The sequence below is a fragment of the Scatophagus argus genome, chromosome 16, assembly GCF_020382885.2.
Source record: "Scatophagus argus isolate fScaArg1 chromosome 16, fScaArg1.pri, whole genome shotgun sequence".
NCBI lineage: Eukaryota > Metazoa > Chordata > Actinopteri > Scatophagidae > Scatophagus > Scatophagus argus.
Genome location: NC_058508.1, coordinates 21819364 through 21845715, shown reverse-complemented (window position 1 = coordinate 21845715; position 26352 = coordinate 21819364). Strand labels below are relative to the sequence as shown.

General features: G+C 46.7%; 2 protein-coding genes across 9 annotated transcripts; both read left to right on the top strand.

Annotated features, from left to right (window-relative positions):
- Positions 1-266: 266 nt before the first annotated feature.
- Positions 267-8640, top strand: sh2b1 (SH2B adaptor protein 1). 3 transcript variants are annotated; one of them, XM_046415697.1, is made up of 10 exons: positions 267-577; positions 1952-4100; positions 4802-4903; positions 5146-5237; positions 5328-5410; positions 5683-5838; positions 6242-6453; positions 6635-6809; positions 7593-7683; positions 8475-8640. In XM_046415697.1, exons 2-10 carry the CDS (start codon positions 2382-2384, stop codon positions 8494-8496), a joined length of 2652 nt encoding a protein of 883 aa, XP_046271653.1. In that variant the 5' UTR covers positions 267-577; positions 1952-2381; the 3' UTR covers positions 8497-8640. The 3 variants fall into 3 exon arrangements, with proteins under 3 accessions (XP_046271653.1, XP_046271654.1, XP_046271655.1); XM_046415698.1 differs by lacking the exon at positions 267-577 and adding an exon at positions 619-767; XM_046415699.1 differs by lacking the exon at positions 267-577 and adding an exon at positions 814-1223.
- Positions 8641-12361: 3721 nt separating this feature from the next.
- On the top strand, positions 12362-21447 carry atxn2l (ataxin 2-like). Of its 6 annotated transcripts, none has more exons than XM_046415691.1 (23): positions 12362-12535; positions 12889-12946; positions 14042-14098; positions 14187-14258; positions 14362-14566; positions 14876-15000; positions 15204-15295; positions 15795-16001; positions 16195-16505; positions 16850-16933; positions 17093-17257; positions 17374-17451; positions 17572-17633; positions 17744-18045; positions 18331-18400; positions 18488-18655; positions 18725-18785; positions 18935-19101; positions 19328-19460; positions 20103-20215; positions 20463-20645; positions 20767-20917; positions 21076-21447. In XM_046415691.1, exons 1-23 carry the CDS (start codon positions 12519-12521, stop codon positions 21132-21134), a joined length of 2940 nt encoding a protein of 979 aa, XP_046271647.1. In that variant the 5' UTR covers positions 12362-12518; the 3' UTR covers positions 21135-21447. The 6 variants fall into 6 exon arrangements, with proteins under 6 accessions (XP_046271647.1, XP_046271649.1, XP_046271648.1 ...); XM_046415693.1 differs by having other exon boundaries at positions 12363-12535; positions 14362-14548; XM_046415692.1 differs by having other exon boundaries at positions 12363-12535; positions 14876-14988.
- The last annotated feature ends 4905 nt before the right edge of the window (positions 21448-26352 follow it).

Genomic DNA, 26352 nt, shown 5'->3' with positions numbered 1-26352 from the left:
GAATGTAACGGTCACACTTTGTAACTCAACAACCAAAGCTTAGCAGAAAACCGAGTAATTCAAGTACTTGAACCCACTCGGTTACACTCCGCACTGGTCTGCACAGGGTGCACAGGGTGCATACATTATGCAGGAGGCAGAGAGATGACGGGACAGACGGATGACTCTGTCAGTAGTAACCGTCAGTGATGCGGGACAGCGTCAGGATGTGTCAGGCTCTCGGTGATGGACCGACACTGGGGTAGTTCGTTAGTTTGGAGGGGTGGGGGCGAATCGAGGTCTACTTTTCCTTCACTTCCGTCCGCTCTCCATAGTCACCGTCAGAGTTTTGGAAAGCGAGTCATCCAGCGGGTCTTTTTTAACGGCAGCTGTCAAGATCAAACGCCGACCTACCAACTATCGCGAGAAACGGAACAGTGCGAGAAGAACGGGTCCAGGCAAGGCATAGCAATATTCATATTTAGCAACAACAACCTTTACGATAATGATTATTCCGTTATGTAGACTGAAACAATGATGAAATGTGTGCCAGTTTCACCAAAAGACACGGATGAAAACACTGGACTGTGATATACAGGTAGAGGAAACACAGTACACTGTGCTGAAGCAGTATTGATAGGCAGCTAGCTGGTTTATTAATAGCTAGCTAACTGGCTAACGGTCAACATCTAGCTTAGCTAGCAAAGAATCTTTCGTGATAGCTGCTGCTGGATGATTGAATATGTTCTTATCTCAGCAACGGGTTACAGTAGTGACTGCAAAAGAAGGTATATCCAACCAACATTGTCAAACTAAGATGCCAATTAATAGCAGGTCCGCAGGCAGGCTGACGTTGGGTAGCTATTGTTAGCTAGCGAACGTTACACGTCTTTAAAGAAAGCTGAATGAGCAAGACTCACACATTGCTTGCTAGTTCATGCTAGCAAGCTAGCGAATGAGGCGAGTAGAAACCGTATTCGTCTCACTTTACACTTAACAGTCTTTAAACTGTCGGGCTGCCTGTCATTTTGACCAGTTGTTAGTTTATTTGTATGGCATGTAACGGCAGAGGGGGCGACCTTCTCCCACGCCTCATCTGATGACTACAGACCATCACGTTAGATATAATGGTTGACAATATTTACCAGAAAACATCGGTTAGACCAACAAGACTAAACTTAGCGAGAAATATGTCATATCTGTTAAGCAACTGCTGTGACTGTTTTATCCTCCAAATACAAAAGGTGAGCATGCAGGTTTTCTCTGAGGAGACTGATGATGTATATACGGGGAAATAAGTGAAGTAGTATATTATAGAAAATGTAAAGAACAATCACTAATAAGTTCTGGATTAAAAGGCAGTTAAATTATAAGTTGAAATCGTCTGAAAGTATCAACATGCAAATTACTCATAATACAGCAGAACAGCCCCTGTGTGTGTCTTATTATTATACATGACATTACTGGAAAAGAGTCACTAAGGCTTAAACATATAATAAGCATTTCAGTGTTGAAGATTATTTTTATGTTTGTTTTTTTTACCCACTCCCTCAATCCTCCATAGCTCCTTAATTCTATTTATTTAACTGTTTAATGTAAAGTTTTCAGGAGCAGATCTTTGGGATTTGGGAATGTGGAAGCGTTGTTAAGCAGTTTGAGGCTACACTAAAAACATGTCTTTTTTCAATATGTTTGTTCCCTCCTAGTTCTACTGGCTGGGTTAACTCGTAACTTTCATTCTGTTGTTGTTGTAAAAGCTTTTTTAATTTCTTAAGCTCAGCCTGGTTGTTGTATCAACATCCTTATCTGTTCATTTGTGGGTGCCAAACCCATTAAATAAACAACCATGTGGGTTGTCATAATCATGTGTCTCTGATTTTTATATTTTAACCTGTGAAATATCCACAGAAGCTTTAGGTCATTTTGCAGTATTAATGAACTGAAGTTGAGTTTTTCCTCTGTGTTTCTACAGGATGTGGCCACACTTCTCTGGATGTACGACAGACGGTGAAGAAGGGGCAGACCTTGTGAATCCCACACATCTTACCGCCTCCATCCATCCATTCACTGGCTATCTGAATCCCGTATTTTCTTGCTGAAACGAGAGAGTATTTAATTTCACAAAATAATGTAGCAAAAAGCTTAGCCTTGAAGATATTTGACCTCTTTTAACCCCATCTTCACATGGGTTTGGTGCATTGTCCTTTTAGCTCTTCATGTTAAATGGGGCTAAGCACTGGGGCTAACACTTAAGTTCACACTCATTTGTAGATTATTAGACCAATGTGCCGTGTTTGCCCCCAGTCACTTTGCCGCAGCTGTGCAATCACTTCAGGTTTATTTTGTATGTTTGAAGTGATTTGATAGACCACCAGTCAGTCATCCTCTGGGCTTTTAGGAGAATGAACGGCTCTCTGTTAACCCCGCCCAGCCCACGGGCGGCAAACTCCTCCCCTTTACCTCCCTCACCCTCCCCATCTCCATCCCCTCCATCTCCCTCTTTGCTGCCCCTGTCACCCCGCCCGCCTCCCCTGCCGCCTCTGGTGAGCCCTCCACCTCAGGCTCATCCATCCTCCCTGTCTGACACCCCCACACCTTCTCCCTCGCCCTGCCTGAGCTGGACCGAATTCTGTGAGCTCCACGCCCGTGTCGCAGCTGGTGACTTTGCACGTCACTTTCGGGCCTTTCTCCTGGAAAACCCCCACTACTCTCCAGATTCAGCTGCCGCTTTCTGCCGGCGTTTCACCGACCGTTTTGTTCGTCACTTCCAGAGCGAGCTGGAGGGGGCGCTCCCGCCAAGCTGTGCTTCTGCGAGGGACGATATGGTGAGCTGGGCTCCCCAGTCAGATGCTACTTCCCTGGAAGAGGAAGCGGTCTCACCCCTGTCAGCGTCTGGGGGACCTATTCTCCCATGTCCCCCAACTAACACAACACGGGGCTTGTCCAAGCCTGCACCGGCACGGCTGGTGTTGGAGAACCGTAGTGGGGACAGGTTTCAAGATTCTTATGCCCAGGGCCAAGTCCTGCCCCCGTCTTCATCATCGTCATGTTGCTCATCAGTAGGAGGGAACAATGGGAGACGTGAAGAGAGGGGGGCTATGATTGGCCCTGGAAATGGGGAAGCACCAGTTGAAGAAGAGGAGGACAGCTGGTTAGGGGTGACATCTGTGGGGGAAGATGCTGAGCCAGAAGAGCAGGAAGGAGAATCCACAGAGGTGGACAGTGCAGACCCCTCCCACACTCCTCAGATTCAGCCTTCCTCTGTCACTCCTCCTCCTGGATCCAAAGGTAACAGTACGCCCAGCTCCTCCAAAAACAAACTAAAGAAGCGCTTTTCCCTGCGGAGTGTGGGTCGGAGTGTTCGGGGCAGTGTGCGGGGCATCCTTCACTGGCGAAGCTCTTCCAGTGACTCGGCCCAGAGCCAGCTGCCCTCCAGCTACAGCTACACGATGGGTGTGCAAGACGCTGCCTTGGTTTCAACTTCGAAGAGGAACTCTGGTACACAGCCTCCCACACCCACCTCCTCCATGCCTGTTTCTCTGTCCATGCCCCTCTCCCTTCCTCACTCCTCTTCCTCCTCACTGCCTCCCTCATCTTCGAGCAGCGCCACCTCTCTGTCTCTTTCGGAGGCTGCTCGCGATCGGCGGCGGAGCAACGGTGAAGGTGGTGAGAAGGAGAAGTGGAGCCATCGTCTGGAGAAACTCAGACTGTCACGATCCCCTCCTCCTGTCCTCACCCCAGCCGCCGTCAGCTCTCACTCCTCTTCCGCACTGCCTCCAAGCAGCGCCGCCGCCGCTGCCATGGGCCCTCCGAGGAAGGTAGGCCGGCTGGTGCGGGAGGGCGGAGTGAGCGTCAGTTCATCCAGCGACGAGTTAAGTGCGAGCCACAGCTTTTCTGGTTTCTCGTTTGGTCTGCTGCATCATGGTACAGACAATAACAACGCTGCTTCAGCTTCATCTGCCGCAGCTCAGGCAGGTCCAGTGCAGCCTCTGGCCAGCGGAGGGAACGTCCCCTGGAGAGGAGGACGCTGGCATAAATGTCGTCTGGTCCTCAGAGAGAGGGACAGAGAAGGTGGTGAGCGGGGAGAAGAGTACTATTTGGAATTCTTCATTCCACCTAAAGTAAGTGTTTCCCTCCTGTCAGACATTAACGTGCTTTCAGTATAGTAACTTTGGAAATCGTACATGAAGTTTGATAGAAATTTTGTGATTGCAGCCTCGGAGGCTCTACAAATTTGATGTTTTTCTTTCAACATAACTGATACTAAACTAAATATGCCAGACAAGACTTTGTCTTTGACTCTGGGATTTTGTGAAGGGTCCGTTTCACTGTTGTTTGATATTGATAATGGAGAAAATAATTCTCAGATAATCTCAGATAATAATAAATGATAATGAATATAATCAGTAGTGCAGCCCTGGCTGGCAGGTGTGTTTTTGAAATGATATTTCATTCCTGATGAGAGTCAGATGATCTCATTGATCTCACTCTGTTGTCTGTACACTAAATATGAAGCCACAGCCAGCAGGTGGTTAGCTTATCTTAGCATGAAGAGTGGAAACGGCTTGGTGAGCTCTGTCCAAAGCTCACTGATAAACGAGCCTTGTCTCATTTGTTTAATCTAAAATAAAAATTAGATTGTAAGAACAATAAGTTGTGTTACGTATGGTGCTGTTTCATGCCTGCGAGCAGTGACTTTTTGGAGTCTCAGCTGTCTGGCACATAACCGTCTGTATAACACTTAGCTCAGTTTTAGTATTGATAGCTAAGAAGTAAATTACGATGGACACCAGTTATTGATTCGGCTTGGTTTGTCTCTCAGTCGTCGAAGCCCCGACTGACGGTCCCCTGCTGCTCAATCGTGGATGTTAGGAGCACGACGGCGCTGGAGGTCCCTGACAAAGAGAACACCTTTCTACTGCAGGTAATCACTGATTAGTCTCTCAAGGGAAATCCACACCAGCAACTTTTTTTTAAAGCACTTATGACGTTTCGACCACAGATATTTTCCTGTTTGATCATATACAGTAAATGAAGAATTTTTGGTTTTTGGACTGAGGTTGGACAACAGAAGCAATGTGAAGATGTCACGTTGGCTTCTGGAAAACTGTCCTGATTCTGCAGAGAAGAAGCTTAGCTCACCGTGTTTCTCTCATTCCCTCTCAGCTGGAAGGCTCGGCGCAATATGTGATCGAGACCCGTGACGCTGTACAGATGAGAGCCTGGCTGAGTGACATCAGGAACGGCATCTGTCTCAGGTAGTGAATGAGTGGAGACACCTGGACATTAAATTAATGGAAGGACAAACTGAGCGGAACAACATAAAGCTGCTGTCTCTCTGTCCACAGTGAGCAGGAAGATGCTGAAGGTGTGTGTGTGGGGCCTCTGGACATCAGTGGGACACCTGAGATCGTTGACCGTCTTTCACAAGGTACATGTGTGACTCTGTGAGCTTTATGGTATGTGGCAGGGCTGCAGGGCGACAAGCCAACAGAACTTCTTGTTATTCATTGTCACAAAACACGAGTAATCAGGCCAAGAGCTGAATTACACAAGCAGCAGACTTTTAAATGTACTGAGATTTAAGAGAATACAATCTGTACGTGAGCAGATTTGTCAAGGCTCGCCCAGTGAGTTTGCAAGATCATGTTTTACTCTCATCTTTCTGCTTACGCTTTCTGTCATCCTTTTGTTTTGCCTCAGTGTGTTACGGAGGCATCGGAGGCTCCTCACCTCTGATGGATCCTCTCCCACCAGAGCTGCCACCTCGAGCCCCTCTCGACGAACCGGACAGCAGGATTCTTGTAGGAGGCGGGGCTGGCCTGGGCACACCTTTTGCTGAGACGCCAGATGCCACAGGTAAATCTGATCCACATTTATTGAGATTTAAATATCAAACCAAAACTGTGCTCCTGCTGTGCCTTTCAACGACTGGGGCAGTCGTGGATCAGCGGTTAATGGTGTCGGACCCGTAACCGGTGGATCGCTGGTTCGATTCCCCGTCCATGGCTGAGGTACCCTTGAGCAAGGCACCTAACCCCCACTGCTCCCCGGGCGCTGCACGCGGTCGCCCACTGTCCCGGGTTTGCTGTGTGTGTGTGCACGTCACTTGGGTGGGTTAAATGCAGAGAACAAATTTCATTGGAGTGAGTTCCCTCCAATGACAAGATATGTCACTTTCCTTCCTTTCCTTCCTTCCTTCAAAGTGCTTCACGTACCTTCTTTTGAACTTCAGTATCATATGTGTGGCGTTCTCACGCAGGGTCCTTCCTGTTCTCGGAGACGACGACTGCGGAGGCAGTGGAGCACCCGCTCAGCGAGTGCCAGTGGTTCCATGGCACCCTGTCGCGTCTCAAAGCTGCTCAGCTGGTGTTGGCTGGAGGACCCGCGAGCCACGGCGTCTTCCTGGTTCGCCAGAGCGAGACACGGCGCGGAGAATATGTCCTCACCTTTAACTTCCAGGGCAAGGCCAAGGTGAGTGTGTTGGGGGGTTCAGCTGTTTGTGTGTGTGTGTGTGTGTGTGTGCGCACGCGCGCGTGCAGTCATTAGGTTTAGTTTCTCTCAGTGGACAGTCAGCTTTTGGGATGCAGCTAGCAGCATTATTTTTTCTGGTATTAGGTATTTTTCTCAGAGTTCTTTGCTGTCTTCCCTCCAGCACCTCCGTCTGTCCCTGAACGAGGATGGTCAGTGTCGAGTGCAGCACCTTTGGTTTCAGTCCATCTTTGACATGCTGGAGCACTTCCGGGTGCATCCAATCCCGCTGGAGTCCGGTGGCGCCTCAGACGTCACCCTCATCAGCTTCGTGGGTGCCACTGCTGTTCGACAGCCAGGTATGAGTGATCACCTCGACCAGATCAGAAAGGACACAGATGTGCCAGGAAAAGCTGTCTGAATCTCCTTTCAGATGTGAAATGCTGCTGATGGTTTTAGGTTTGTCCTGTCTGGTCACTAAAAGAAGTAAAAAACAAAAAGTACCCGTACAAACACAATCAGACCAGGACTTCCTCCAGATGTTTTTAGTTTTCTTTTGCGCCAGTTATGTTGAGGATGAATACCATGTTTAAAAAAAAGTTAACATACATACATCATGTGAGTGAACAGTCTAAAAGTGCATATTAAGGCCACATTTTTTATTTAGTCAGTGTCTGAATCATTTCAAACTGAGTTAATTTGCTCTTTCAGTGGCTGATGTCTTTTCCATGTTCACAAAATAAGACGTCTTCTCTCCTGTGTAGTAGTGAAGGAGGGGATGTGGCTTTCCAGCATTTGATGAACAAAGAATAATCCTACTCTGTGGTTTACTGGTGTGTTCAGATGAAGCTGGAGCTCAATTCACTGTGTGTGTGTGTATGTATGTGTGTGCGCTGACCAGCTGTTTTTACACGCACGATACCTAAAGCGGTGACATTTCTCATCTCCTGCCTCTCATCGCTTCATCTTTCACTCTCCTCCACATGTCAGAGAGTCACGTTATAATGTGATCCTACTCCTGTGAGGCTGTCAGTGATGTGTCAGGAATAGAAACTAACCCCCCACCGACCGGCTCACCGAATCACTGCACCATCTGACCTCTCTGTTGTTGTCTGTTGTATCTGTTGGCTCATCCCTTGCAGGCCGAGACAGGGCAGGCAGTCGGCCTACAGTCTGTGATGTCATCACCACGCGCCATCCCGACTCTCCATCAACCCCCATCTCTGACTGTGTGTAAGTGAGACCGGACTCTGCTGAGAGCAAGTCTGAAACAGAGCGAATGTTTGGGAACGAGTGTGCAAACGAGGTGCTTAGTTTGTTTGTTTATTTCTGTGTTTATTCAGAATGGACTTAGTGACACATTTCATTCAGGTCGTCTTCATTCAACACCGTAAGAATTTGGCGATTGCAGTTCATGTAACGCTCCAGAAACCGGTCTGGGCCCTGCTGTAGCAAAGACAACCAGATGTCTTTGTGTTTTCCTCAGAGTATAAACAACCAGAATTCCCTCATTTAGTCTATGGAGGAGACATGAAAGCAGGTGGAAAAGGTGCCGGCCTGACTGGATCTCCAGATAGCCTTCATTTTCATCCCCTAGCAGGCCAGTTTAATGTGACTGCCTCAGAGGCCAAATGTGTCATGACTGCGACCGACTGACCTTTCAAAGCTGAGGAGTATTTTCCCTGTATTTCTGACATAATCAAGAAAATAATCATCAGATGAAGTGAGGAGTTTAGTTGCAGTCTGTACTCTGATGAGATTAACACTGTGTGTGTGTGTGTTTGTGTTCGTGGAGTTGGACTTCCTCCATGACTCCCATGGACTCCATGACTGCAGACTTCTTCCACCTAACTGGCCACTCACTGTCATTTTCTCTTTTTCTCTTCTGCCTTTCGCCCTCCTCCCCTCTGTCTATGTTCCTCCTCCTTCTCCTCCCTCTGCCTTCCTTTATTTACACTTTTCTCTCATTTCACCCCCTTTTTTCTTTCTTTTCTCCTTCTCCTGTCTGTTTCTTCTCTGTGCAGACTTGACCAGCAGACCCCGTAGCCCTCCTCAGCCTCCTCCCCTGCCGCCAGGCCGGCCGCCGCCCCCGACTCCTCCGCAGGAGAGAGGAAACGAGACAGAGGTGGGAGGAGGAGGAGGAGGAGGAGCAAGCATGATGACAGTGACAACAACGGGAGGAGGAGGAGCAGGAGGAAGTGGAGGAAGCGGAGGTGGTAGTGGAGGAGGAGTGGAGGACTGGGAGGAGAGGGACAGGGACACTCCTCTCCGCCAACTGGAGGCTGTGGAGGGGGAAGACAGGGACGGAGCGAGGGCACCCCGAGCCATCGATAACCAGTACTCCTTCTTCTGATGAAGGGAAGGCCAGGAGGAGTGTGTGTGTGTGTGACTGTGACTGTGTGTGTGAGTGTGATTGGATGAGCCGGCGTACATCATAGCCATTCATAACCAGTATTTTTATTTTGTTAGCAAAGTGGAGGAGAAGAAGAAGAGGAGGAGGAGGAGGAGGTGTATAAGTACTAACACTATAGGAGAGAGAGAGAGAGAAGACGCGTGAGAGCAGCTCTACGACACTAAACTAGCGGTATATTTTCTGTCCTCTAGTCAGATAAGCTTTGTTTTTGCCGGTACGCCTCACAGCAGGCTCAGTCTGTAGCCCTGTGAAGCCAGCAGTCCCAATACCTCACACTGGTCCTGCCAACACACACACACACACACACACACACACACACACACACAGACGTTTGTACTGAGGCAGGTAGACCCAGTACGTTACACTCTTACTGGTACGGAGACAACGTCACAGCAAACTCCATTTAAAACATCAGTACACTAATAGAAGAGCTTTAGCACCAAACTGACGTATGAAATTTAAAATGTACAGTGAACACAGTATGTGGTTGAATGTATGACGATCATCCCAACACTAAAGACGTGAAGCTTCCTGCTTCAGTGACTCACGTTCTCAGGTTTTAGTCCGGTTGGAGTTGTTGAGAGCGTCGTGTGCACTGAGCCACTTCATGTGTTGGATTGGATGTCTGATGTGTATACTACAGCCAGATCGAAATATATCTCCATTTTCAGCATTAAAACGCTATGTGACACTAAAGGCGACGGTCAAGTAGTTTCAAGAGTCCTGGCTGCTAACTGTTTCATGTATCTTTATGTATGGTGGATCCCATTACAGTGCTGACAGGGCGTATTTCAGTCACTACATGTGCTGTCTCCACACTGAAGCTGCGTGGAGCTCAGCAGCTGATTAAACAAAGTCAGGTCAGCAGACGTAGGACAAAATCAAAAAGGGAAGTTGACATTAGTTGATAGTGTTGTTACCGCTTCCCGACAATGCTCTCTTTATAACAGGTTTATAACTAATTGGCTTTAACTTCCAGTTTAAAGCTGTTTTGGTTGCCAGGTCTGGTTTATGTTTGGTATTAATGCAGTTTTAACTGCTCAGGGTTTTCTCGCTCTCTAGTAAGTCATAAATGCTCTGTTAACCAACAGAAAAAGTCTTTAGTTGAAACTTATGAATCTTTTGTAAAAAGGGCCTTATTTTTAGGTTTCACCAGAAGACTTAAAGGGGCAGTTCACCCCAAAATCAAAAATTGCTATTAAGTTTTTCAAATGCATGTTTGGGCGCTTTGAGCACCGCAAGCGAAGTGCCGTCTGGTTCCAGTATATTCAAGACAAGTCAGAAATTTCTGACGATGTCTTCAAAACTGTGCAACTCACACCAAAACTATCCAGATGGACAAATGGCTCTACAAGTGAGAGGAAAATATATATATTTGATTTTGGGGTGAACTGTGAACGGTCTTTAACTGATCTCGGAGACATCACTGAAGACATTATGTCTGCTGGTAAATTTAACACTGCAACAAGGAAAATATGTGTTCCTGTTTCTGAATTCTGAGACTTAGGCTTTTCTTTGTTTTTTCAGTTTAATAAGTTTAAGTTTTTAGACTTTTGTAATTTAAAGACTACACCTGCAGTTCGGGAAGATGTTTTGCACTCTCCTGGCATTTGATACACTAAACACTTTATCAGTTAATCCAACAAATTCATCTACACATAATCGTTAGTTGCAGCCCTACTTGGCCAGCTAAAGCCAGTTAGAATTTATTAAAATTCCTTGAAGAATGTGTTTTCAGCGGTACACAAAGCAGTGTTTAAACTGACAGATTTTTGAATGGAGTTTGGTGGGCGGGTCTGAGTGACACCTCAGCTGCAGCAGGCAGGAAACGTTTACCTCAGACACTCGACAGCATCACTCGGTGCAGGTCTGTCTCTCTTTCTCTCTGGCACTGGGAGAGAAGCCTTTTCTTTCACAGAGAAATTATTGATGCTACCAATAAAAAAAATAATAATGATGGAAATAATAATAATAATAATGACGGTCAGAATAATAGTATTAATTTTATTTTTTTTAAGACACCTTTTAATTTTGTATGCTTACTCCATATAACACTTTGTTCCAACTCCATCTTGTAATTCAGTTGAGAAATGTTGTATGTGCCTTTTTTTATTTTTAGGATAAAAAGAAGGAAAAAGAAAAATATAAAAGATTTGCTGTAATGCCTCATTCTCAAGGCGACAGTATCCTCATCTCTTTTCACGCTGTCCTCTCCTCCTCGACCTCATCCTCCATTCATCAAAGGAAAAGAAAATATACAATTAGCAGAAATTGTCAGTGAAAATACCTACTTTTTCTACTCGTGCCTTTCTGTGTCTGTCGCCTCGTCATCAGCCTCTGCCTGCATTCGTGTCGCTCGTTCACCCCTCGGTTTAGCGCTTGCCCATTTCTTTATGCACCACACAAACTACCCAGTCATTTCTGCTGGTCTTTTCTTTGCTCATGTACTTGTCTATATGCACCTTTCCCTCCATCCCAGTCATCATGTTCTGTGTCCTCTTCTCAGTTTCAAAACTCTTTGTGCCTTTCTCTGTCTCTTTTCTCTCTTTGCTGGGACCGTGTGTTGAGGGCTGGCAGTGTTGTCTGTCCACCCCGTGTGGTTAGTTTCAGGTACTACATTGAATTTAATGATATAATATAAATATAGTGAAACATACTGGTTGGCGTGTGGTCTTTTCCCTCCCTCCTCCCTCCAAGCTTGAAATGCTGTTATTTGTAAATCATACACAGATGTCTGGATGTGTCCTAAAAGGAGAAAATTCACAGGTTTTAATTGGGCGGTTTATCAGGAATAACATGAAAGGAACAGTTCACCCAAAAATGACCATTCACAGGATTGTTAGAATGTGCTTAAGTGCGCTGGTTTATTGACTGCCAAGTACATAGAACACATAGATATGACTCATAATGTGAGGCAAAGCGTTTGACTTTACAAAATGTGCTTATAAGTCAGCCACTGGTTTGATGGCAGGACAGTCAGTGAGAATAGCAACCCAAAGACTGACCTTGAAGTGGGCCTTGAGGTAAGATTTCCTCTAAAACTAGTGTTTCCGAGGTCAAGGATGGAAGTTTATTCGAACAATATGTACTACAAATACAAGTTTATAGATATGATTCACTTACATTTCGTCAGTTAATTTTCAGAAAAGTCATTTAAAATATTCTTTTACATGTCATGGGGATGAAACTGAGTTTATCTCAGCTCACATTTGTTGCAGTTTTTCCGTTCTTTCTTTGTTAAAATAAACCTCTATTATCCGTTTCCTTATGTGACCTTTAGCAGCATAGAATGAGATAAACCATTGGCATCAAGCTAAGCCAATTAGAAACAAGGTCAGAAATGATTGACAGGGTGATGGTCCAATGGGCTTTCACATCTAAACAGTGGGAGGTGTTTGCCATTGGTGCGTTCCTTACTGTTTCTCGGCCGATGCCGGTTGCTCAACCTTCAGACTTCATGAACACCAGTCACACGAGTGAGTACCTCTCCGCCCGCCGGAGTCGACCCGTGTCACATGTGAAGCAGTTGCCGGGATTTGACAGATCGAACGCACCCGCTGGTGTGTTTTGTTGTTTTTCAGCGGTGTATCGTGTTTGGCCTGTCAAACCGTGTGACTTTTCACGGGAAGGGAGCGACGCGAGTGGATTCACAGGGATGCACATGACTAAAAAGTATTATTTACTTACTCACACTTGTTCACTTGTCAATTTCTAATGTGCATCTTTTCTGGCGGTTCGTCTGTGTCTCTGTTGGTTACATTCGACGTCTACGCTAAGCTAACAACATTAGCCGACTGGGCTAGCTTATTTAACTATTCTGTACAACAACAACATATTGCGTTTTCCACTTTACCTTTAGATTTTAGATTATGGTTGTTACTTTAATCTTTACCTAATCATGCCATGTCAATCTGTGAGTTTCCCGCTAGCTAGGAGTGCTGGCTGTCTGGGGCTTATTGTTCTCTCTGAAGGAGCAGTTGTTACCTTTAGCTGGGATCTGACGTTTGTTTTTCCACCTTCTGCAGGACCAGGAACACAATGAAACCACCGCCACAGACCCAGTCAGCCCCCCTAAGCAGCTTAGTAAGTCGTGACAGCTCACTGCTTTTGTTAGGAAATTCACTTCTGACCTGTGGTTGATGAATAATTTATGATGGCTAGGTGTGCCCATTGTTACCTGTACTCTAATGAAATGGAAGTTTTTGTGGTCAGTGGGAGTAATTAGCAGCAGATCTTCGTGTTCCCTCCGCTGACAACAAGCGAGCTCAGGTGGCCTTAAAGGTGCAGTCCGTGGACCAAATGGAAACAAAAGAATATGCCTTCTCTCCAGAATGTAGTATTTGTGAGGGGGCACAGAGATCTGTTACTGAAGTAAAAGCACACATCAGTGCTAAAAGACTTTATTTCAAGTTCAAAATTCAAAACTTTTACTTTTGCTGAAGTAAAATCATGTACCAAATTTAGTTAAATTAATTTAAGTATTGCAAATTATATTATGTTATATTTTTATATATTGTATTTTTCTGTTGCTAATGCTGCTTCACTGATATGTAAATATTGTATAATGTCATTATCTTAAATGCTTTTTGTTTGTTTCTAAACTTTAACAAGGCATTGTGTTCTGTATGATCATTTACAAACGTGAAATCTGAATTATAGCTGTGAGCTGAATGAAGTATAAAGTGTCAGACAATGGAAATATTCAAGTAAGGCACAAATACCTCAAAACTCCACCTAAGTGCAGTATTTGTGAATGTGAATATCTGCAACAGACAACAACTAAAATCTACTAATATCTCACTTTTTTAAAAGTTCAAGTAATTAATTAAAAAGTTAATGGTGGGGGGGGGTGTTTATCGCTTTAATCGATTAATCACTCCACCCCCACCCAAGTGTTTTCCTGCCAGTCTGGAGGGGGAATCGAACCCTCCGATCACAAGCTGCTTCTCCAACCTCTAGGCCACAGCTGAGGGCACCAATAAGTTTAATTTTACATTTTACTGCACAATGAGTACTTTTACTTTTGATACTTAAACTTCATCCTGCTTGTAATACTTTTACTTTAATATGCTTTGGATTACAGAACTTTTACTTGTAGTGGAGTATTTTCACAAGTGCTTTTACTTCTTCCACTACTGTGTGGAGGAAGCTGATGGAAGATCTCTTGTGTATCTGCAGATGTTTGAAGGCGTCTACAGCAACGCCAGAATGCTTCATTTCCTCACTGCAGTCGTGGTGAGTTGTCCACTCTTGTCTGTCTGAAGTGTAAAATGTCGTGTTTTGGCGTGAGAGAGACTGAAGCCTTCCTCACCGCTGGTTGCAGGGCTCCACCTGCGACGTCAGAGTGAAAAGTGGTGCAGTGTACGAGGGAATCTTCAAGACTTTAAGCTCACAGGTAACAAAAAAAAGGACTCTTTCCACTGCACATCCTTCACTTATCACTTATCTCACTGAAGCTGCACGAGTGCACTGATTTATGTGTGTGTGTTCTGAGCCAGTGCGAGCTGGCTCTGGATGCTGTTCATAAACAGAGTGATGGAGACGACGGGGGAGGAGGAGGAGGAGGAGGAGGAGGACATTCCTCTCCTCCCAGGATTGAAGATATCACTGACACAATGATCTTCAGTCCCGCCGACCTGGTGACTATGACCTGCCGCGACGTCGACTTGAGCTTCGCTGTCAGAGGTAACGGACTCGTGGAAGGTTTGTTGATCTGAATTCAGTTGCTGTAAAAGTTAAAAACTTGAAATTATCTCTTAATAATATTTAGATTTTTTTCTAAACTCAGCAATGACTGTACTGCTACATTGTGCTCCAACACAACATTTATGTTAGGAAATCTGTAATCAATCGCTGAAGTGATCCAGATGGAGTTTCCACATCACATGACGCGTGGATGTGCTGCCGATTACTGTGAACAGCTGACGTATCGTATGTCCGGTTTGTGTTGAAGCTTTATATCTCATTGACCTGCGTGTGTGTGTTTGTGCCTGTGCTTGCGTGTGTGTTCAGACACGTTCACCGACTCGGCCATCTGTTCGCTGCGAGTGAACGGCGAACACCGGGAGAAGGTTCTGCAGAGGTGGGAGGGAAACGGAGAAAACTTTGAGCTGGAGTCAGACACAGTGAGGGAACACGTGCGCACACACACACACACACACACACACACACTTTACATGGCCATAAGTAAGAGAAGTGACTGTAAAGAGACGAATGTAAACTGAGCCTTGTTTTGCTGTTTGGAGCAGGTTAGGCTTAGACGTCCACTCATTGGGCGCCAGCATCATCGAACATCATGTATGTCTGCAGGAGGACGATAATAACACCGCTTTTCTTTCAGTCGAACGGCTGGGACGCCAACGAGATGTTCAAGTTTAATGAGGAGACGTACGGCGTCAAGTCCACGTACGACTCCAGCCTGTCCATGTACACGTGAGTCCGTCCAGAGTCCAGGCAGCAGGCAACATTCAGTTCTGCACAAAACTACTTCTTCTGGCTTTATTATTATTATTCATCTCATATATATTATGTAATATATATATATATATTCATAGTTTGCTGGTTGTGATAATATCATTTTCACCTGGAGCACTAAATGAGAACGTTTGTCTGCAATACATTTAAGACTGAGCGATAAGAAATGAATGTCAGCATTTCAGCCCTCACATGAAAGTAAAATGTCAGATGAATACTACAGGGCTCATAGTACCACCGTGTTTTTTTGGGTTCTTGCGCAAGGCTCATTTTCCCAAAATATGTGTCACTGACATCAGCTGCACATTAGCAGTTAATTAATCAGTTAAAGTCCTGACAGGAATGTGCTGTGTTAGATGAACGAGCAGATCAGAAGTGTGTTTCCCGGAAACTCAGCCAGTTCACCCATTTAAAAGCCGTCATGACGACCTGCTTCGTCTCCCGTCTGCTCTCCCAGCATGCCTTTAGAGAAGGAGAACTCGGAGGTTTACAGGCAGCGGGAAGCGCGAGCTGCCCGCCTGGCCAGCGAGATCGAGAGCGGCCTGCAGTACCGCCGACGCGTTTCTTTGGAGAACGACGAGGGCAGGAGCGAGGAGGAGAAGTACAGCTCGGTGGTCCGAGACAGGGAGGACAGGGCCAGTCCGGGGTTCCCCTCCAGCAGCAGGTAAGACTGCTTAACTCTGTTACCTTCACCCAACTTGTGATGTGAATGTAAAGTTAGGACACAACAGACCTGGAAACAGAAGAACAGATTTGCCAGAATGTATTTAATCTTCTGCCTGAGTTCAGGTTGAAAGCCTGTTTGAAGGCTGCTGAAAACAGAATTCCTCTCACCGCCTCGTTTTCCTCGTTTCCAGAGAAGGTAAATACATCCCTCTCCCCCAGCGGGCTCGAGAGGTCGGCCTCTCCGGCGGCAGCATGAGGACCGGGTGCTCCGGGCGAACCGCCGGCCCGACTTCCTCCAGGCACCTGCCGCCCACCTCGTCCTCCCCCAAACCGTCCTCCGACAGGAGCAGCCCGCTGTCCGTCAGAACCACCTACTCCCCTCACCAATCACAGGGCAGCCCGCCGGTGGCCGGCAGCCCTCCCTGCACCAATCACATTCTTCCTCACTCCCTCTCCCATCCACAGGCACTGGGCGACACGACGCGCTCGTCTGTTAATGGAGGTAAGGATCTGGTTCGAGGGTGAAGACTGTGTGTGAAGCCATTAGCTGTCACCACAGCCATCGCTCCTCCTGCAGGAAGAAAACAGAGATGTAAACAAACTGTTTCCTGAACGAGAGGTTCGTCCCACCGAGTGTCAGACGGACGATTAGCTGCATTATGCTGTCCAAACGCAGATGAAATAGATTGATTTGGCTCTGATGCTGACGCCTCATTCGATGACCCGCCCACAACACAAACTGATTGGTTCTTAAATATCTACTCAGCTATAGTTTATCAGTGACACAAAGATTTTTGTTTTTTGCTGTAAATGTGTATCATATCTCTGTCTGTCCGTCTCTCTCAGTTACATCTAGAACTTCCCCAAAGTCTCTGAGACTTCAGAACAGCAGAAACCTGCGAACCCCGAACTCGCAGTCCTCCCCTGCAGGTAGCTACAGACTGTCACTGCACTGAGCCAAACAACAAGTAATCTTGACAAACCAGATGAGAGGACATTTTGAAGACGTAATCTTTTATCGTGAAGACACATCAGTTTGTCCTCCTTCACTTCCCTCCATCTCTGTCCTTCCTCCTGTCCACCCCACAGTCCCACGTGCTCCAAAACCAGACGCCCCTCCTCAGGACCCCTCCTCAGTCAGCCCCACTTTTGTGGACTCCTCCCCCTCCTCCACTGTCACCACGGCAACCTCCAGCAAACCCTCCGGCCCCACCCCGCTGTTCCCTGTCGATGGTGAGATGTTGAGGTTTTCAGGTGTGAGATTATCTGAATGTTTAGACAAAAAGGTGGAGGACACACACAAAAAAATCAAATGTTTGTGATGACGCTGAAACAGAGGGACGACTCACATGTCTTTCCGTCCTTCACAGTGAATGAAATCCTGAGCACAGCAGCAAAAGAGCGCCCTGAAAGTCTGTCCAGTCCACAAGAACCCAAGAGCAGCAAAGGTAGAAGACTTCCTGTCCTTCAGGAGGTTTACACTGTGACAAAGTACTGACTTTGAGTAGTTCTGGTCCACATACTGCAGTACTTGTTGTTCATCTGAGGGTCTCCTGTGTGTCTCTCAGCTCCGTCGGTCCAGCAGAGATCACAGCTGGAGGAGCTCCGCAAGTTCGGCAAAGAGTTCAGGGTAAGAATCGTCCGGTCGGATGTCTCAGGGTGGAGACGGTGGACATTTACACACCTGGCAGATGCTTTTGTTTTCTGGTAATCTCATTCTGTGGCGTTTGTGTCTCCTAGCTGCAGCCCAGCAGCTCCTCCCCCTCAGCGAGTCCGGCCTCTGCAGGTCCTCCTCAGCACAGCTCCGCCGACGCCTCCGACTCCCCCTCTGCTCCGCCCAAATCCTTCAACTCCCTCACCTCCTCTGCCCAAGATCTGCCACAGACCGCAGAGTCAGCTACGACCCCCACGACTCCTGCCGGCCCCCAGTCCTCAAGCCCCGAGGGGCCACAGTCTGGGACGACCCAATCGACCCCCAGCAGCGAGGAGGCCCGTCCAGACAGCAGTGACCGACCAGAGGCTGTGTCTGCAGCCGCTGCAGTGTGAGTACCTGCTGTCACCGCCCACTCAGGTGTACTGTTACACGATTAAATACTGCACTGAGCGGCCGAAGGGGGACAGTCTCTCCTGGAGGACGATCAGCGTCCGGAAAGCGACCGTCAGACAGCCTGACGGCGTGCGGCTGTTCGGTCGTCTCAGTGCGGTTCTGTTGGATCGAGCCGGCAGCCTCCTGACTGTGGGTCACCCAAACGTGACCACGGCCTCACGACACCCCGGCTGTTCGGTTCACCAGTCACAACATTATTCTGTTGTCTTCGTTTTTGCAGGCAGGTGAAAAACTCAACATTGAATCCAAATGCAAAAGAATTTCTTCCCATAAAAGGAAACACAGCCCTGGTGAGTGAAGCTGAACTGACTGAACTCGTAAACTGTTCTGATTTAACTCCAAGTCGTCCTCACTGACATCATTTCTTTCTCTGACAGAAACCCACGCCGACCCCCACCCCTCCTCGGCCGACTCCCCCCAGCCCCTCTGTGGTTCTGCCTCCACCTGGACAGCCAGGAGGAGGAGGAGGAGCCATCTACAGCAACCCACCTGGACACTACATGTCCTATGTCCCCCCGGTCCACATCCAGGGAGCCTCCATCCAGGTTTGAATCTCTGTTATGGTCTTGTTGCTGAGATTCAGCTCAGCTCTAAAGCCCTCGTCTTCTCCTCAGGCTCCTCAGATGTATCAGTACACCGTGTCAACTGTCAGCCAGGGCAAGTACAGATCCAAAGGTACACACACTCACTCACTCACTCACTCACTCACTCACACACACACACCACACTCCCCCCCGTGAAGCGTTTCGTGATCTTCATCCTTCGACTCAGAAAGTCGATGTGGTCTTTGTTTCGCTGGCAAACCGTGTGCCGTGCTGTTTCAGGCCCGGTGGTGGGACAGCGTCCGGAGCACCACCCCTCCCCGGCCTCCCCCATGATCCCAGCTGCAGGCTCGGCAGCAGGACCCCCGCTGGTGGCTCCCCCGTACCCCCAGTCCTACCTGCAGTACAGTCAGGTGATCCAGGCCGTGTCGCCACACTACCACGGACAGGTACGTAAAGATCACAGAACAGTCCAAGAAATACAGCCTGAATACAGCTGAATTTTTAAAGAACAACACTTTTGAGGTACTTGTACTTCAATCAGGTGTTGTGACCCTCCGATCACAAGCCGCTTCTCCAACCTCTAGGCCACGGCTGCCCCCCAGTGTTAAGAAAAGTTAATGAAATCTTTGACTTTCTTGTCTTTTAAAAAAATCTCTCTTCTGTCATGTCCAGGCAGTTTACTCAATGCTACAGGGGGGTCCGAGGATGCTGACCTCTGGGGCCCCTCCTCAGCCGATGGGCCCTCCAGGTCCCCAGTACCCCGGGCAGGTGGAGGGCCAGCCGGGGCCACAACAGGCCATGTATGGTAAGCAGACTAATCTTATCCACCATGAAAACATTTCTTTAATAGGTCATAACTAATGAAACTTTTTATTTTTCTAAACCAACAATGAGTTGTTTAAGTGCAGTGTAGTTTGTAGGAAATACATTCGAGTTCAGGTTTTATCACAGCAGTCACACGAATTTAAATCACACAATGTTTGAACGCAGCCCAGCAGACAAAGAAAGACTGACTCCAGTAGCAGAGAATAATTAATTAATTTAATGTAACATTAGATCTAATCAGAATGAAAATGAGTAAATCCAGACTTGAAATTAAGCAGAGTTTTGTTACAGAATAAAAAACTAATCTGTGGTTAGAAAATCCAAGTCTATGGATGTAAACGGAAAGGAAAGAGTTTAGTAAACAGGGAGATGCTCGCTCACCCAAATTAAGAATAAATACATAAATCAAAAATAAATTGGCAGGTTCAGATCAGCTTAACCTACTGGAAACGTCTCTTGGTGGCACAGCTTTCAGCCGTGTTTGACAGTCAGTTTTCCTACTGAAAAGCATCAACTTGTTTTGCTTTAACCATTTCAAAAAGTCAGCCATTTATGGACCATGTTATAGATCAAAGTTATTGAAATGATCTGAATCCTGTCTTCTCTGTCCTTCGTCCTGCAGCTCAGTCGTTCTCTCACCACTCGGGCTCCATCCATCACCCTCAGCCCTCCAGCACCCCCACTGGGAGTCAGCCCCCAGCCCAGCACACGGCACCCAGTCCAGGACACACTCAGGTAACAAACGGCTGCCTGGATGCTGAGACCAAGTCTGGACTCTAGAGGCTAAAACATCACAGTTTGTTGGTTAACATAAAATCAGTTCTTAAAGAGCAGACAGAGAAATGTTCACATGACATGTTGTTTTACTGTCAGAGCTGCATTATGAAACATTAGCACAGAACAGAAAATGGAAAATCGTGTGATGTTGGTGGTCAGAAATACCTGAACTTTTCTGTTTTCTTTGTCTTGTTTTCCCTGGCAGTCGAGTCAGGCTGGTCCTCAGCCGCAGTCCATGTTCCACTCAGGAGGTCTGTCGGCTCCCGCTCCTCCTAACCTGCCGCCGGGCCACAGCTCCCCGCAGGCCTCCTACACCCTGCAGGGATACGGCCTCCCGCACCACCAGCCGCTGCCCCACGGCTTCGCCTCCATCAGCCAGCTCTCGCAGGTGAGATTTCACCAGTTTTAACACCCTCAAAAATCATCTGCTCGTGTCCGTCATGGTCCATGTGGACAGCTGTGGTTTGGACACGTTCGGTTCTTTAGTTTCTCTTGTTTGTCCTGCGCAGGCTCACGTCCCAGGAGGCATGTCGGGACCTCACCACTCCGCAGGCCACGGACTGCCCCACGTCATGCTGCACTACGTCACCGCTCAGCAGGGCAGCAGCTCCAGCCCCCAGCAAGGAGCCCCACAGCACTTCTACATCGGACCCCCACAAGGTGAGACACAGCCGTGGAAGAGAGAGCCTGCGGCCATCTGGATTCACAGCACAGGCGTCCTCATGTGGATGTTTTCCTCTTTCTGTACACATGGCTGCAGTTCAACACGTGGAGAAACACACTCTTGACAAACATGTTTTGTGTGTTGTGTGTTCCAGCTGTTCAGGTTCAGGCTCATCCCACGCAACAGCTGTCCTTCCACCCGTCTGCTAACTGAAACCTCCGTCGCCCTCCGCCACAGTTGGATTCGGGAGCAATGAAGACGAGCGTTAACCCCAAAACAACTTGTAACATTCCAACCTCCTGACATCGGATTAACACGACCTTGCGTTTAACCACTTCCTTTAGACAGAATCACAGGACGTTTCTGGATTTTAAGTGTAAATACAAACTGTTTTCACACATCAACATGAAGCTGGACTGACGACGAGAGCTGGTGGAAACTTTTGGACTGACGACAGCGCGTCTCCGTGTTCCACCTGTGTCCAAAACAGTTCATTCATAATAAAACCACTGAAAAGAACAAAACACCTCAATTGTGCAGGAAGTTGTTTTTCTCCCAAACCAAACAGACAAACCAGATGAGACATTGAACTAAAGTCACCTCCTGTCTGATGGTGCTGAGCATGTGTTCCTCTTCCAGCAGAGTTGGAGTCAGGATGTAGTTAGCCTGACTTAGCAGAAAAACTGGTAACAACTTGTCTGGCTCTGTCCAAGCTAAAATCAGTCCACTGGGAACACCTCTGAAGCTCCCTGATTAAACTTTATATCTTATTCATTTCGTCCAAAGATAAACAGAAATGTAAATATTGTACAAGAAAAAGTTCTGTAGAGCCAGACTAGCTGTTTCCCCCCAATTCCAGTCTTGATGCTAAGCTAAGCAGCTGCTGACTGTTGGTTCATGACAAGATTACTAAATTGACAAGAAGTGATTTATCAATTTCCCAAAAGGTCAAACTGTGCCCTTTAAGTTAAAATTGCATCTCTTTGGTGGCCTTTTCAGTTCAGTCTGCATTTATAACCACGTTACCACTCAGATGCTCGTCGTCCACATTTTCCTCAGTGCTTTGGATTCATGGAGATTCACAGGAGAGATTGCAGCCAGCAGTCTCCAGCAGCTGACAAAGACAGAGATACAACCAACAGTCAGATAAACGATGAATTCAACGTGATGAAAATCCAAAACTAATACAATGAAAATGTGTCTCAGAAAGCCAAAACAAACAGATCAACTGCAAACACGACTGTGTTCTCCAGGCCTGCAGGGGGAGCTCTAAGGAGAACAGCATGGTTTTCGACCCGAGAGTGAGTGTTTTAGAAACCTGAGGAAAAGTTGAGTGTGTTCTCCTCAGAGCTCCCCCTACAGGCCTGGAGAACTCAGCCGATGTTCACTGGACTCGCACCTTTTGTCTGTTGAGTTTGTTTTGTCTTTCTGCTGAATTTCTTTAACTTCCGTTTCAAAAATTATCCGGTCCCGATCATTTGCATAGTAATTTTACTAACCCTAACTCCATCAAGAAGTCGACTTTCTCATCTTACTTTTCAGCCTGTTTGCGCCGCCTTAATACAGTGTGATTGTTTTATGGCAGAAACACACAGCAGATTAAATAACTTAAGGTTGTTACTGGGCTTCAGCCGTAAAACACATGCTGAGGACGTTCTGAGTTGATAACCGCAGCAGATTGATTCATGCACACATTTTGGCCTTTTCATCAGTCCTGACTGAGTTCGCACGCGCACGCACGCACACACACACACGCACACACACACACACACACACACACAGCAGTGTATAACGCCTTCCTAGAAGCCGCTTGCTTTTATCCGGCCGGCCTATAACTGACACGCGCCACTAGCTTTCCTGTACGTATCGGACACGAAATGACTACAAATGATTCCCAGGCTCCGTGGTTTTCTTGCTTCTTTTATTTACAACAATAATGTTCAGTTTAACATATATTGAATTTTACCTGCTTTTCCGCCATGACGACGGTCAAAAAACGTTACGCTTCCCCGGGCAACAACACCTGTAGCCTCTCGTAAGCTTCCGGAATATAAATACTTCCGCTGCCCTTTACCGGCAAATGCCACCCAGCGTTCAAAATGTGCATTACATCATCGCAGGAACACAAAAAGAGAAAACAGGCTCTTACGTACAATTGTTAACAACAATTCACATTCGTGAAAACAAGGAACCTTATAATACACATATAATATCACAAGTACGCAATATAATAAGAACACAGAGTTACCTACATACTGAATGAACACTGATCAAGTAGCAGACAAAGTTTGGTTACAGGCCTCTCCATAACATTATACTTTGTCTTGAGGCAAACTGAGCGCACATGACCCTTTTTGTCAGGAAAAGTTCTAAGCCCTCTGCCGAGCAACCAGGAAAGACGAGGAGCTGTAGAATCCACTAACAGGTCAATGTCTCCTGGCACAAGGCTTCTTTTGCCATTTCTGCCACCCCTGAAGCAATGGAAGGTACTCGAGCATCCATCGACCTGACCTCATCTGCTCACAAATCGCTGCAGGGCGTTGATGCATGAATCGGTGTCCAATGAGGTTTCCATCTCGGGATGAATGGCTCTGCTTGCCAAACATGTAAAAATCACACCATAACATTTACAAATGCTTCTCCCTCTCTTCACCTTGATCGTCCCAAAGTAGTCCACTCCGGCACTCATAAATGGAGGGAAATCAGGCAAATCCATTCTACTAGCAAGCCTGCCATTTTTTGTACAGTTGTTCTTGCAGTGTAAACGCAGCAGTCAGGTACAACCTTTCTTATGGCAGAATTTGCCTTTGTAATCCTGTACCTTTCCAGTACCTCCATCTCCAAGTCCGTACGTGGCGCATTTGAATCGGAGGCCTGCAGCTCCTTTCTTTCTGGGCTCAACTTAAGAAGAGTCTTCTTCACCTTAAGGAACCCGGCAGCTGCAACCTTGAGTTTCCTGCAGTCTGAAAAGTACATGATTAATCTCTCAGGTTTTCCTCTGTGATGATGTTGGCCATCGCTACTGGCATTTTACTTTGAGTAAGTACCTCTGGTAGGTGACACTCTGTACGACCAGACACTTCAAGGCCAGTGAGAGTGTACGCTGGAACCGTCTTCTGCTGTCCCACGGTGCGTAAAAGGAAACCGGTGTGTCTTCCCTCGATGTTCAGTTTTCTAATCAGACCTTCTGAACAGAATGTAGCAGTACTGCCAGGATCCAGAAAGGCGTAAGAGTGCATTACTTTGTCCCCCTTGCTTGACTTAACCTTAACAGACAGTACTGACAAAACACAGTCGTCCTTTCCGGCCCCTGTATGCTCACAAATGCCTCGGGAAACGGACAAACCACTGGCTGACGAAGCCTTGGTCGTTTTGGCATCTCCACTAGCTGCCTCCCTTTGAAAATGAAGCACCGCAGGATGGCTTTGCCCACAACTCTTACAAGTAGTACACAGACAAGCAATACAAATTCCTTTCTCCACTAGAAAGTTTATCTTTGCCCGATGCTTCTTGTTGTTTCACCGTGGACAGTCGTCCGGCGAGTGCTCATGAGAGAAGCACATGCACACAGTGGGTCTCGGCTTCTCAGACATGCCTTGTTTTATTGATCCATTATCTTTAGCTCTTGGCTCAACCTCACGGTCAGACAATTTACTGTGGTGGCAAAACTGTCACCTCTTATATCCTTCCTGTGCGAAGACTTGTTTGCAATCCTTGAGTCAGTTTTTGCAAATGAAGAGTCTTGAACATCCCTCAGTACAGAATCAGATGATATCCTTACTTCACGTCCGAGGAAATGGACGAAATCTGTGAACTGCGAGGTTCATGCTCCTTTGCCATGGGGTTTGCTGTCTTTCCAGCTGATCGCCAGGCAGCAAACCCATCAATGACAAACTTAGAGAAAGTATTTGACCTCAGAGTCACAATCAATTGTCAGTCAGTCAACTACTTGCTTTGTTTAGTTTAGCCCTTCTGTTGACTTGAAACTTTTCCAGCTTGTCGCACAATGCTTTGCTGGTTAGTTTGGTAACCTGTTTGGGTCTGACCGCTGTAGTTTCCCATGTCATTTGGGTCTTTAGTTGTCCTGTTGTCGTCCTCTTAAACTCCACTGTCTCAGACAAGTCGAAAAGATCGTCATCGATGTTTATGTTTGCCATATTGGTTTCACTTAGCTACGAAGCTTGGATTTACGACCGTAAACGTGTGCACATAAGATAAGGATGGCCATTAACAGTAGTAAATAGCGCTACTCGTACCTCGTGAGGAAGACTCACCGCTGATCGGCGTCCAATCCGGTCCTGCTGAGTCCAGAATCATGTCCGCCGCTGAGTTCCATTCCGGCGATTCGGCGTCCTGTCCACCGCCTCCCGCAAGCCCGCCGGCGTCCTAATCCCGCAGCACTGCCGCCGCAAACAACTCATCGATCCGGTGCACGGGGCCTCCGACAACACGTCACCTGCTGACTAGGCGTGTCGATACGTTTCAATGTTCTTAGAAGCAGTTTTTGACTCTTGTGTGACGGCTTTCCTAGAAGCCGCTTAATGTTGCCGGGCCGGTGTTTAATCGGCGCGCGCCACTTCCTGTACGTATCGGACACGAAATGAGTACAAATGATTTCCAATCTCCGTGGTTTTCTCGCTTCTTTTATTTCCAACGTAAACGTTCAGTTTAACACATACTGCATTTCACCACGGTCAAAAAACTTTACGCTTTCCCGGGCAACAACACCTGTAGCCCCTCGTAACCTTCCGGTTTATAAATACTTCCGCTGCCTTTTACCTGCAAATGCCACCTAGTGTTCAAAATGTGCATTACATCATCGCAGGGACACAGAAAGGGGAAACGGACTCTTAGCCAGCGTACAATTCATCGTGTTAGACTAAAACAGTGAAACGTGTTTGTTAAAAGAAAGCAGCTGCAAGGAATGAAATCCAGAGTTTAAAGTTTTGTTCAAGTTTATTTAAATTGTAGTCACTTAAAAAAATTCTAGTTAGCACAAATGGATTACAGATCCAGGCACAGCAGTAACCATGGTAACAACACATAAATATACTGTAAGAAACAATTTGTGAATGAAGACATTCTCAGGAGTTGTCAGTAAAATGAAAGTAAAGCTCAAACATGCACACACCTGCCGTGATGTCAGACAGGTGGGGGAAAGGGTCAACCAATAACCTGACAGAAAACGACAAAATAATGAGCTGACGCTGCACTTAAAGGGTGACCGTAATGATACCTGAAGCCTGACAGGAGAGGTGACAGCTGTTAGATTATTCTGCATTTTAATTTAGTGTTCCCCGTCTTACAGGTTCAATCTGTCTGTGGGCTTCAGCTTCAACGTTTTCAGAGGTCAAATTTACAAGTAAAAAAAGCAAAAGTATAAAAAGCAAAGCAAAGTCTCAGAAAGTAAAACTAAATTTGTGCAGTAAAA

Excerpts from the sequence above, each read along its gene's own strand:
- atxn2l (XM_046415691.1), top strand. Across the intron at positions 16,002-16,194 it reads GGGTTCCCCTCCAGCAGCAG|AGAAGGTAAATACATCCCTC; the intron begins GTAAGACTGCTT and ends CCTCGTTTCCAG. Across the intron at positions 20,646-20,766 it reads CCATCAGCCAGCTCTCGCAG|GCTCACGTCCCAGGAGGCAT; the intron begins GTGAGATTTCAC and ends TGTCCTGCGCAG.
- sh2b1 (XM_046415697.1), top strand. The coding sequence starts at position 2,382 with ATGAACGGCTCTCTGTTAACCCCGCCCAGCCCACGGGCGGCAAACTCC. Across the intron at positions 4,904-5,145 it reads AGAACACCTTTCTACTGCAG|CTGGAAGGCTCGGCGCAATA; the intron begins GTAATCACTGAT and ends ATTCCCTCTCAG. Across the intron at positions 5,411-5,682 it reads CGTTGACCGTCTTTCACAAG|TGTGTTACGGAGGCATCGGA; the intron begins GTACATGTGTGA and ends GTTTTGCCTCAG.